Source organism: Gopherus evgoodei, chromosome 1, assembly GCF_007399415.2.
Source record: "Gopherus evgoodei ecotype Sinaloan lineage chromosome 1, rGopEvg1_v1.p, whole genome shotgun sequence".
NCBI classification, from domain to species: domain Eukaryota; kingdom Metazoa; phylum Chordata; order Testudines; family Testudinidae; genus Gopherus; species Gopherus evgoodei.
In genome coordinates, this window is record NC_044322.1 from 304816768 (window position 1) to 304829391 (window position 12624).

The following is a 12624-nucleotide window of genomic DNA, read 5'->3' on the forward strand; positions in this document are numbered from 1 at the left end:
AGCCGAAAACATGGCATTTCCTGTTCTGCCTGGATGCGAACAGGTTCTGGGGAATCCCTCAACCTCTGGAAGATGGAACTGAACGCTTCCGGGTGGAGGGACCACTCGTAGTGAGATGGGAAGGTCCTACTGAGGTGATCTGCCAAAGCATTCCTAGCCCTAGGAAGGTGAGTGGCTACGAGATGGATGCCGTTTTGTACACAGTAGTTCCAGACCTTGAGGGCTTCCTCGTAAAGGGCAGATGGTGTGGCTCCACACTGCTTGATATAGAACACAGCTGCTGTATTGTCCATCAGGACCTGGACTACTCTGTTTTTAAGTGAGGTAAGAAGGCTTGGCAGCCCAGGCGAGCTGCTCTGAGCTCCCTGATGTTGATATGTAGGGACTCAACTAATGATGCTGCATGCTGACACTGCCCAGGTGGGCTTCCCACCCCAGATCTAAGGCAACGGAGATGAGGGTCACCGATGTGGATAGAGCCGCAAAGGGAACTCCCTCCAACACCAGTACAGGACTCTGCAACCAGGTGAGTGACGACACTATGTGGTCCAGGACCCTGACCACATTGTTCAGGCTGTGTCTGTTTGGGATGTAGACCAATGCCAGCCACCTGTGCAGGGGCCTGAGGCGGAGCCACATATGGCAAGCCATGTAAGTGCAAGTCATCATGTGGCTCAACAAGTGCAGGCACATGTGAGCGGTAGTAAGAAGATGGGCTTGCATGCACGAGATGAGGTCCACCATGTCTTGGAACTGAGCCTTGGGGAGGAAGGCTCTGGCCTGAGCAGAGTCGAGGACCACTCCAATGAACTCTATGCTTTGTACCAGAATTAAGGTTGACTTTTTCTCATTTATTTACAACTTCAGGTCGAGACACGTAGAACAAATGGGATCGCGATACTGTCACACTGGAACCCGAGACCAACCCTTTATTAGCCAATCATCAAGATATGGGTAAATTTGAACACCCCAGCGCCTCAGGTAAGCAGCCACTAGTGTTATGCACTTCTTGAACACTCTTGGGGCTGACAGGAGACCGAATGGCAATGCCATGAATTGGAAATGGCGCTGGCCTAGAGTAAAACAAAGGAAGCACCTGTGCCCTGGGAAAATGGAAATATGCAGTTTTCAGGTCGAGGGCAGCGTACCAGTCTTCCAGATCCAGACAGAGGATGATGGAGACCAGGAAGACCATGCGAAACTTCAACTTTTTGAGAGACTTGTTGAGACGACGCAAGTCCAAAATGGAACTGAGGCCCCCTATTGCTTTTTGGGCTTAGGAAGTAGCGGGAGCAGAACCTCTTTTCCTTTCATGTCTTGAGGGACCTCCTCCATCACCTCCAGGCACAGGAGGTTCTCGACTTCTTGGACTAGGAGTTGCTCGTGAGAAGGGTCTATGAAGACGGACTGGGAAGGGGGTGGAAAGGAGGGTCAGCCATAAACTGCAAGGTGTAAGCTGAGGATATTACTTTGAGCCCCCAACGGTCCAAGGTCAGCTGAGACCAGGCCGACCAGAAGCGGCAAAGACAGTAGAGGAAATTGTGGAAGTGTGGATCCTGGGAGGTGACTGGGGTGTTGTCCTCGAGTGCAACCTCAGCATGACTGCTTCTGGCTTCCTTGGGCCAGGCTGAGAAGACGAATGGGAAGACAATGGATGTTGCCGCTTAGACCCCTTGTCTCTATCCTTTCTCCTGTAGGTGCTCAGCCGGGGAGTCCCCAAGGACCTAGACTGTGGAGGCAGAGGGCAGAACAGTTCCTGGCCTGCTAAGGAGTATGAAGTCCCAAGAAGTGGAGGGTGGCATGGGAGTCTTCAAGGCCATGGAGTCTCAAGTCCATGAGCTTGGAGAAGAGCCCATCCCCTTCGAACAGGAGGTCCTGTATAGTGGCCTGCGTCTCCTGGGATAACCCGGAGGACTGCAACCAGGAGTTACACCTCATGGCCAGCACAGAGGTGAACACTGGTCACTGAGTCAGCAGTGTGACAGGCCATTTGAAGGACCCCCCTTGCTGCCACTGTGCCTTCATCCAATAAAGCGGTGAACTCCTGAGCTCGGTCCTGTGGGAGGGCCTCCTTGAATTTGTTAAGGGAGTCCAACAGGTTAAAATTGTACGTGCTTAACAGGGCCTACTGGTTAGGCATCCAAAATTGCAGGCTTGCCATCGAATAAATCTTTCTGCCAAGCAAGTCTATAGAATCATAGAATATCAGGGTTGGAAGACACCTCAGCAGATCACCTAGTCCAGCCCCCTGCTCAAAGTAAGGCCAATACCAACTAAATCATCCCCACCAGGGCTTTGTCCAGCCTCTTGGTGTCTGTTTTTCAGTGTACCACTGACTTAGCCCTACCTGTCCATTTAATTAATGGCAGACATGACCAGTGACGCTGCTGGAGGGTACATATACAGATATTGAAACCCTTTCACGGGGAGGTAATATTTCTTTTCCACCTTCTTAGAAGCAGACAGAATCGAAGGGGAGGTCTGCCACAGTGATTTGGCAATCTTAAGGACTCCTAAGTGGCTGGGCAGCATGACCCAGGCCATGGTGGAGGAGCAGGGGGGCTGCCCGTTTAGGAGGGACTGCCACTGCCTTGTTCGGAGATGACAATGACAAGCGCACTGCTGGGGGAGGGGCGTGTTCTCCCTCCCCTTCTCTGGGAATGGCTCCTTAGGTGCTGGAGTTCGATGCACTGCCTCCACATCAGATTTGGTACCATATTCCGATTCCACCGCCAGCAGTGCTGGGGGTGGTTTGTCCGAGTCCACCAGGGATGACTGATGGGAACATGGGACCAGCATCATGGACACACTGCACAAGTTCCAGTATGGCCATTGAACAGGCCCCTTCCCTGCTGCCATGCTGTCTCTGCAGGTGCCGTGCCAGGTTATCGGCTCAGTGGTGAACCACCCCTCCTTGGAAAGGGGTTGAATTCCCAGTCCAAGTCTAACCATTGCTCTTCTGGCGACCAGGGCAGAACCGTCAAGGTCTGAGTCTGCCAACTGACACTAGTCCACTTCCGGTGAGGTGAGGATTGGTGACTGCCCGACTAGTAATACTGCGGGGGCCGGAGACTGGTGCCATGACACGGAGTGATCCCGCCCCGGTGGGGACTGACATCTGGGAGACTACCTGAGCGAGGGTGACCTGCACCATAGTGATCTTTCATGGGAAGCTTGCTAGTATCGGTGGTACAGGGACCAGTGCCTAGACTCTGGTGTCCCATGTCTTGTAGCAGGAGAGTGTGGTGTCAGGGATTGGAGACACGGTGTCAGGGTCCTAGGCCGCAGAGACGGTGATCTATACCTGCGGTCTGGGGACCAAGGGTGCTTCACTGCCCCATGAGGTGGTCCCATGATTGGCTTGCCCTTAGATGTTGGGGCCTTACCAAGTCCAGTGCCTGGTGCAGCGTCTGCGGTACCGGTCACCCAACCTGCTCTTTACCTGCTGGGGCCACTTCGGGCAACAAGGACCTGAGGAGAAGCCAAGGTCTCCTGCTGCTCCTGGGAGTCAGATCCCTGGATAGGCTCAGGTGTCTGACCTCAGTGGTACCCCCATGAAGGGCACATAGCCTGACACAGGTCCGTTGCCTGAGGTCCCTTTCCCCTCCAGTACCAGAGGGCTCTTCTTTTGCCACATCTATGGTGCTGGTGTTGCGCTCCACACCGATGCAGAGGTGGGCAGTGCGGGATCTGAGTGGGACATCTCCAACATAGGACAAAGCGCAACCTCCATGAGGAGGGTCCTCTAGTGGATATCCTGCTCCTTCTGGGTTCTGGGGCAAAAGCTCTTACAGATTCTGCACTTGTCCTTCCTATGGGACTCCCCAAAGCACTTCAAACAGCTGGCACGTGGGTCACTAATACACATCAGCCTGTTGCATGACAAGCATGGTTTGAAGCTGGAAGAAAGGGGCACGTCCCACTCAGGGGTAAAGTCCCAGCTGGGACTCTAACTACATACTAACCTAACACTTAATTTAATTGCTAACTAATGTGACAGATTCAGACCAGAAGAACATGAGAGTGGTGGAAGGCAGGGATATCAGCCTTCAGAATGAGCAGGTCCCTGTTCTCTGGATAGCCAAACAAAGGCTACTCTAGACCAATTAAGACACCGGACACCAATTAACCAGTTAAGGCCATTAGGCTAATGGAAACAGCTGGAACCAATCACAGTCCCACTTATACTGTTTAAAAGCTCTCCTTCCAGTGGCCTCTGGGGAGCTGAGGTGAAAAGAACTGGAGGAGAGGAAGCATTCCTGAATCCTGAAGTAAGGGTGAAGCTAGGAAAAGGGGAACCATGAGGGGAAGTGGCCCAGGGAATCAAAGCAGGGTCAGTGATGAAAGGAAAGCCTCCAAGAGCCGCTACCATTAGGGTCCCTGGGCTGGAGGCCGGAGTAGAGGGTGGGCCCGGGTTCTCCCCCCGCCATACTCTAGAGATCCCCTGGAGAAAGGAAGCAGGACTCGGTCCAGGCAGGGGGATGAACTGTGTCTACTGAGCTCTATGGAGCAACAGAGACTGTGTGGTATTCCCCCTTTCCATCTCCCATACTGGCCAGTGATGAAAGTAACTCAATAGGCTCTTGCCTACTGAGTTACTCTTGCCACTACAATGAGAAAAGGAGGTCGTACTGGGGCCTTACTGAGTTTCTGAGGCCACTGAATCTGCCCAGTAGCGCAGGACCCACCAATACAGGCTTGGAACTTGGTCACACTAAGTACCTACAAACTATATACAAAGACAGACAGACAATGGGCTGTGAAGAACCGCTAATGCTCTTGCGATGCAAGACAAGGCGCTCTGACCAACTGTCCCAGGCGGTAAGAAGGAACTGAGAGGCCATAGGGTCGGCAGCACCTAATATATCAACACATGAGCATGGCACGACCATCTGGATACCACTAAGGCAAAAATCTCTAATGACTGTGCACATGGGCGCACACACACACCTAGAACGGAATGGGTATAAGCAAGCACTCGAAGTAGGCTGTAGCCCACGAAAGCTTATGCTCAAATAAATTTGTTAGTCTCTAAGGTGCCACATGTACTCCTGTTCTAATTTTCTTTTGTAATTTCAATATTGGATCAAATTACTGAACCATATTTTTGTCTCTCTCACAATGGCAATGCTCCCGTACCAAATGCTTCAGAAGAATGCACAAGAAACCCCATAATGGACAATTATGGGATAACTTGTCTATAAAGGAAGGTTTTCTCCCTAAACCCCGTCAGTCAGCAGTTGGTTTATGCCTTACAGCATGAGGGTTTATGTCCTTTGCAAATGTTTTCTCCTATGTAGTTTATCTTATAAGAATAATGAGAATATCTAAACGTTAATATTTTCTGTTACTATTAAGTTCTTGATCTGAATGATATTGTGAAGAAATGAGTTCTGCAAGTGAATTATACATTCTGTAAAATATTTCCTTTTAATAATTTTAAATGTTTAGCCTCTTGTTCTTGTGCTATGAGAGAGTAAATAAGCACCTTACTTAAATTCTCTGTATCAAAATTTTGGCTCATTTCTTCCCCTATCTACTTGTTTTTTAGGCTTCTAAACAGAGATTATTAAAATAAGATCAACACTATGTAGCAATTACTCTATGGCCCAGAGGGAGAAACCATTAAACATTTTCTGAGTTTAGCAGTTAATATTTCTAATCTTCCAACAGAGTGCATATACAGAGCAGAGATATTATAAAGTAAGTTCTATCTTGCTTAAAAGAATAAAAGGAAGGACATCTGTAATGAAGGTACTTAGGAATGGGAATCACCTCCAGCCTTTTTCTTTATTGTTGCATGCATTTTCATAAGCTAGTGGAAAAGTCCAACGAATTTCTCTTGTGAATCACTTAGTTATTTTGTGGGAATTGGTCTACTAAAATATTACAAACAAAAACATGCCATGGGTTTATTCTGCCAGGTTTAATGTAAAATTTATCTGTGAAGTTACTCTTGTCATTCATCAGTATTTTTACTGTCAAAATTCACCATTACTATCAAAATGTATTTAATTCCACGGTAATATAAAACAGTAACAAACTCTGCAGAGGTCTCTCTCTAACACACACATCTTTCAAAGCACCAACCTTTCCATAACATTTATACTAATGGCTTATCAGTACAAATCTGCAGATTTTCAAATGATTTTTTTAAGTCTCTTGAAAGATTAATACAGTAGAAAGCTGACAATGTGACTTTAAATAAAACTTCTTTTCTGGGGAGTCCAGCTATTTAGAACATAGAAATAGCTAAAAACAATTATGAGTATTAGTAAATGGTGATTTCTCTGTTTTTCTTATCTATATCAGATTTATATCAATCACTTACCCTTGATCACTTCTGATTGCTCCCATGACACCAAGGACTAATGGCCAGCCAGGTCCTAGACTGTCACCTTGACTCTGCAAAATCTGCAATACACACTCCAATTGTTTGAGCCTGATATCAGGATGAATAATGTTTGAAAGTTCCTTCAATGGATTTAACAAAAGCAACTGCAGCCTCTAGAAATAAATAGAGAAACAACAAGGAGAGTAATAACTAACAGATTAAAACCACTCTCATGAAGCAACACAGAACAAACCTGCATTTTTTAGAGTGGGATTTTCAAAAGTGCCTACAAGCCATCAGTTGGAGGCTGGGCATCTAACTTCTTTAGGTACTTTTGAAGATAATTTTAAGGTATAGGTTTGTTCTCCCTCCTTAAAGTACTGTATTTCCCAACAAATTTGGAGATACTTTTAAATCTTGCAGGTGAAGTTTGAACTTAGGAAATGTAACATTATATTAAAAGATTGCAATGTATTATTTTAAAATAAGCACCAAACTATTACCCAATATGAGGGCTACTCTTTTAGACCCAAATGTATTTAAGTCACACAGAAACTTGGTGCAGTGTAAATGGAATTGTCATCCTGATAACTGCAAACAAATGCTAGATCAGGGATGGCCAACCTGTGGCTCCGGAGCCACATATGGGTCTTCAGAAGTTAGTATGCGGCTCCTTGTATAGGTACCAACTCCGGGACTGGACCTAAAGGAATCAACTTTCCAATGTGCTGGAGGGGCGGGGGGCGGTGCTCACTGCTCAACCCCTGGCTCTGCCACAGGCCCTTCCCCCACTCCACCCCTTCCCAGGTCCTCCCCTGAGCCTGCCGTGCCCTCGCTCCTTCCCCCACCCCGAGCCTCCTGCTGATCGGGAGGTGCAGGGAGGCAAGGGGAGACGCTGATCGGCTGGGCAGCAGGCTCTGGGAGCAGAGGTAGGGGGATCTGATGGGTGGGGGTGGAGACTGATGCTGATTGTGGCTCTTTGGCAATGTACACTGGTAAATTCTTGGTCCTTCCCAGGCTCAGGTTGGCCATCCCTGTGCTAGATCATTAGACTGAAGATACAGCTAAAGATTTATTTCCAGATTCTTTCAACCTTTATCCCTCCTTTTTGGGTCTTTGTTTCACAGAGTATCAAACACTTTGACTTTGGCAGGTTTTGGGAGCTCATGGCCAAGAATCAGGAACTCCTACATTCTCACTCACGCTTTTGCAATGACTTATTGTGTGACCTTGAGCAACTCACTTAACCACTATCTCAGTTTACTCATGTATAAACTGGGATTAAGAAAAATCACATTCCTTGTAATTTTGCTTCTTGGATGACGATTTCACAAGAGTCTCATTCATAAGTTTCATGCCACCAGTGTGAAACTGGTTGGGAACTTCCATAACCAAGGATCCTTGGAGGGCAATATCCCTCCATGCAAGCACTCATAATCGTTCCGTGAGAGTAATCATCAGTGGTTCACAGTCACGCTGAAAGGGCATAACAAGTGGGATCCCGCAGGGTATAACAAGGGCATAACAAGTGGGGTCCATTTCTGTTCAATATATTCATAAATTATTTATATAATGGCATAAAGAGTACACTTACAAAGTTTGCGGATGATACCAAGCTGGGAGGGGTTGCAAGTGCTTTGGAGGATAAGATTAAAATTCAAAATGATCTGGACAAACTGCAGAAATGGTCTGATGTAAATAGGATGAAATTCAATAAGGACAAATGCAAAGTACTGCCCTTAGGAAGGAACAATCAGTTGCACACATACAAAACGGGAAATGACTGCCTAGGAAGGAGTACTGTGGAAAGGGATCTGGGGGTCACAGTGGACAATGGTGTAATGCTGTTGCAAAAAAGCAATCATCATTCTGGGATATATAAGCAAGAGTGGTGTAAGCAAGACACGAGAAGTAATTCTTCTACTCTACTCCGTGCTAATTAGGCCTCAACTGGAGTATTGCGTCCAGTTCTGGGCACCACATTTCGGGAAAGATGTGGACAAATTGGAGAAAGTCCAGAGAAGAGCAACAAAAATGATTAAAGGTCTAGAAAATATGACCTATCAGGGAAGATTGAAAAGATTGGGTTTGTATAGTCTGGAGAAGAGATGACTGAAAGGGGACATAATAATAGTTTTCAAGTGCATAAAAGATTTTTACAGAAGGAGGGAGAAAAATTCTTCTTCTTAACCTCTAAGGATAGGACAGGAAGCAATGGGTTTAAATTGCAGCAAGGATGGTTTAGGTTGCACATCAGAAAAACCGTCTTAACTGTCAGAGTGGTTAAGCACTGGAATAAATTGCCTAGGGAGGTTGTGGGATCTCCAACATTGGTTAATTTTTGAGAGCTGGTTGGACAAACACCTGTTAGGAATGGTCTAGATAATACTTAGTCCTGCCGTTAGTGCAGAGGACTGGACTAGATGACCTCTCGAGGTCCCTTCCAGTTCTTTGTTTTTTTGATTCTATACATGCATCCTTACATCCCACAAAACAGGTCATACATTCTACTTGTGTTAGTGGTTCAGCCACTGCTCTCCTCAACAGTCAGTGTGATAATGGTATCTTCAAAGTTGGGAAAATTAGTTACTTTGTAATTCTGGTCCTTTGAAGTTCTCTCACAGAACTGTTATTCTCCACATAGATCACCACACCTGTCTCTCTTCAAAGTTTGGAGGTTTTTGCTTTCGAGGTCACACATTTTTACCTATATGAAAGTGCATGCGTGAATGTTCCATCCTTTTACACCAAAAGGAACTGACAGCTGATAACATCAGTGGACTGTACCACTTGCACTACAGGATTGGAAAATTGCCCGTGTTGGGATTGATGCACCTCACTATAACTCTTCAGCTGTGGGAGTTACCAGGCAATCTTGTATTCATGTAATGGATGCTGAGAGGATGGAATCTTTAAACTGTAATCTTTCACAGAAGTGTTTTGAAGATTAACTATTATCTTGTGCAGGGCTTATGAATCTTATAAAATAATAATGCTAAGCATTTTTATAGAGTATTATTTTTATAATATTAAGAGGCACGAGATGATATAGGATTTCATTTATTTTTCATGGTTGACAGATCTTTAATTATTCACCATGAAAGCATAATTAGCAGTTTTTTCCACAGTGCAGTTTTTTCAAATAAAAAGGGAAGTGATACAGATGAGCAGTAACTAATATTGACTACTGAGTCCACTTCAAATGCAATGGGAAGGAGAAAGGAGGACTTAAAAGAGAAGTGCATAGTATCAGACAGGGACATTCCATGCCAAAGTCCTAAAGGCTTTTATTTCTCAATAACAAACTGTACCCCCCCCCCAAAAAAAAATCTCCAAAACATTTTACCCTAAATGGAACAGACCATATCACATTAAAATGAAACACAATACTTTTATGTTCCTTTGTTTCATTTGGTATGTCACAGCCATCTATGGGGAGAGGGATAGCTCAGTGGTTTGAGCATCGGCCTGCTAAACCCAGGGTTGTGAGTTCTAACCCTTGAGGGGGCCATTTAGGGATCTGGGGCAAAAAATATGTCTAGGGATTGGTCCTGCTTTGAGCAGGGGTTTGGACAAGATGACCTCCTGAGGTCCCTTCCAACCCTGATATTCTATTATATGCATTACTTTAATTTTTATACATATACACTGAGTGAACTTAAAAGTTCTCCTTTTAACAGTTGCTTTGCTCTGGTGATATAATTTTCGATTCCAAATGTCTAATGACCGGAAGATTGCAGATCTCACCAGAACTTAGTCCTCAGTCAAAAAACACTGAACTTGTATCTCAGGCCTTGCTGGTTTGACTCCACGTGAAGGACTTGATTCCCTCAGTGCATCCAACCATTGTCTAGCTGCACTCAGCCCTCTGATTCTGTGGTCTAGTCTGTGCTAGCTCTAGCATACACCAATGAAGGACTGATATAACATGGCTGCATCATCTCTTTGGCAATTTCCCTATGTTAGGGTGAATGAAACCAGCTCTGCCAGTCTTCTGCCAGCTGAAAGTTCTCTCTCTCATGGTGGTTTTTCTCAGCTGGTCAGTCACTTTAAGAATCTGGTTCCTAAACTGAATAGTGCCTAAGGGCCAGATTTAAATAGAAAATCTGGCCCAAAAGATTAATTAGCAGTAGGAAATCTGCATTGAAGTAAAATTTATTAAATAAAAAGATAGTGTCTGAAACACTACCCCTAAAGAACATAGTTTTATTACACTTTTAAAAAAGAGACATAACTTTTAAAGTCAGATAATAAAAATATATATTGCCAAAGAAAAAAAAAAATTATAGGGACAGAGTAAGATAACAGAAAAGGGCTATTTTTTTTTTAATTAAATGCTGAGAAATGAATAGGCGACAGAAAAATTTAAGAAACAGCTGACGAGAAAAAGCCAAAGTATGTGTAGGAAAATCAGCTAACTTTCTCTCTCATATATAATGGCTTTATATAGGGAGATAGGATAAAGATTGATTCTTTTGGTGTATAAATTGTATCTTGTAATCCTGTGCCTTCTGTTAAAATTTTCTATATTCCTCTAACCATTTTAGAATGGTTTTGTACTGATGACAGTGGCCTATATTTTGTTCCACTACATGAACACAGTGAGTTAGCAACATCATTCTTTGTTCTCCATGTGTGAAGGGAAGGAGGTTGTAGCTGATCAGACTGCATGATCTCTGTACTTAATGCACAAAGTTCCATCTAAAGTATTTATAAACTCAATTGTTTGTTGAATTACCTGTAGGGAAGACTCTGATTTCATGTTCATTATGAATTCCAGAAAAGGAAAGAATCATTTCACAAAAAAATTACTTTACCTGATTTTGTGATAATGGAGGGTCATGGTTAAATGTAAGCCCGGCTTTAATGAGAGAGGTTAATGCTTCTGCCCCCCATTCTCTCATTCTGGAGTTTGGATGCTGGCAGACCTGAAGATACAGCATAGCCTTATTTAAAGATACATTCATTTAAACCAACAAGAGTTGTAAACTTTCACAATTCAAACTGGATATATAAACTATGTTGTGTTTTTAAAATAATGATGATAATCAAATATTAATTTACAAGAATAAGACAAATAGCTGGAACCTCTGTATTTCACTATTTTTCCTATATTTCTCAAAACAATGTGCTTCTGTCAATCAATTAGACAGCAAGGTCCTCAAATGTTAAGACTAAGTTTAATAATGATTAAGGAAAACACATCTGTAGGAAAAGCTTACCTTCTGAATAAGGAAACAAGAGGAAGCAATAGGGAGAGAGGCAGAAGTAAACAATGTGAAAATCAAGGCAGTTCAAGAAAATATAGTTTCACAAATTAAATGAAAAGGCAATACATATCATTGCTAATTTAGGTATTGGTAGCTTAAAAACGGTTTGACACAAAGAACCAAATTCTGCTCTAGAAGGTGTGCCTGTAACTCATTTTCATTTAACTTGGCCTTGAACTGTTATGAAACAAACTCATGTTCATTATTTTTTAGTACAGCAAAAAATTTTCTTAATATAACAGTTTGGAAGTAACCAACAAAAGCCTGTGTGTGTGTGTGTGTGTGTGTGTCTGTCTGTCTGTGTTTGGTTTGTTACACATAGAAATACACATTTAAATAGCCCTAAAATTATTGTACAAATGTTAGAAAATATAATGTGAAGATGACAAGCCATTCTTCTTTCAAACTCTTGAGAAAAAGATAGGTATAATGCCATAAATCAAAGAGATACTAAATTTTCACTGGCCTCTCAAAATTGACTTGCCTTTGTCTCTTGCCATGCATCCGATGAAGTGGGTATTCTCCCACGAAAGCTCATGCTCCAATACGTCCGTTAGTCTATAACGTGCCACAGGACTCTTTGCTGCTTTTAGAGATCCAGACTAACATGGCTACCCCTCTGATATTAATTTATTGATGTAACTCACATCAAGATTGCCCAATTCTAAATTTTCATAAATCACTATTTGTAGTGCAGAGAAATTAAAACACTACAAATGCATATCATCTTCTGCAAAGCCATGCAAACATACCATGAGCAGTTCTCCATGTTTTCATACTTGATATATCTGTGTCAGTCTCAAGAAAAAACTGTTTTGAGCCTTCAGCGATTTGTAAAGACAATGCTGCGCCAACCTCTTGTCAGTGGGGATGGGGATGTAAGGGACTGTCAGGGATAGGCAATGACTGTGCCAAGGGAAGATGGAGAAAGAGAAGGGCAGATTCAACTGTTCTGGGGATGTGTTGGTGGGGAGTGGAGAAGTGTCTCTACCACCCCGTCTATCACTCACTAGCCAGGGC

General features: G+C 43.9%; 1 protein-coding gene across 7 annotated transcripts in view; it reads right to left on the reverse strand.

The window, feature by feature from the left end:
* MON2 (MON2 homolog, regulator of endosome-to-Golgi trafficking) overlaps positions 1-12624 on the reverse strand; it is a 171524-nt gene that overhangs the window by 67761 nt on the left and 91139 nt on the right. For all 7 annotated transcript variants that reach the window (XM_030548859.1, XM_030548858.1, XM_030548857.1 and 4 more), the window contains 2 exons: positions 11152-11262; positions 6332-6507 (listed from right to left, as the gene is read on the reverse strand). In XM_030548859.1, the coding sequence (XP_030404719.1) occupies positions 6332-6507; positions 11152-11262 (287 nt within the window). The remainder of the gene's footprint in view (positions 1-6331; positions 6508-11151; positions 11263-12624) is intronic.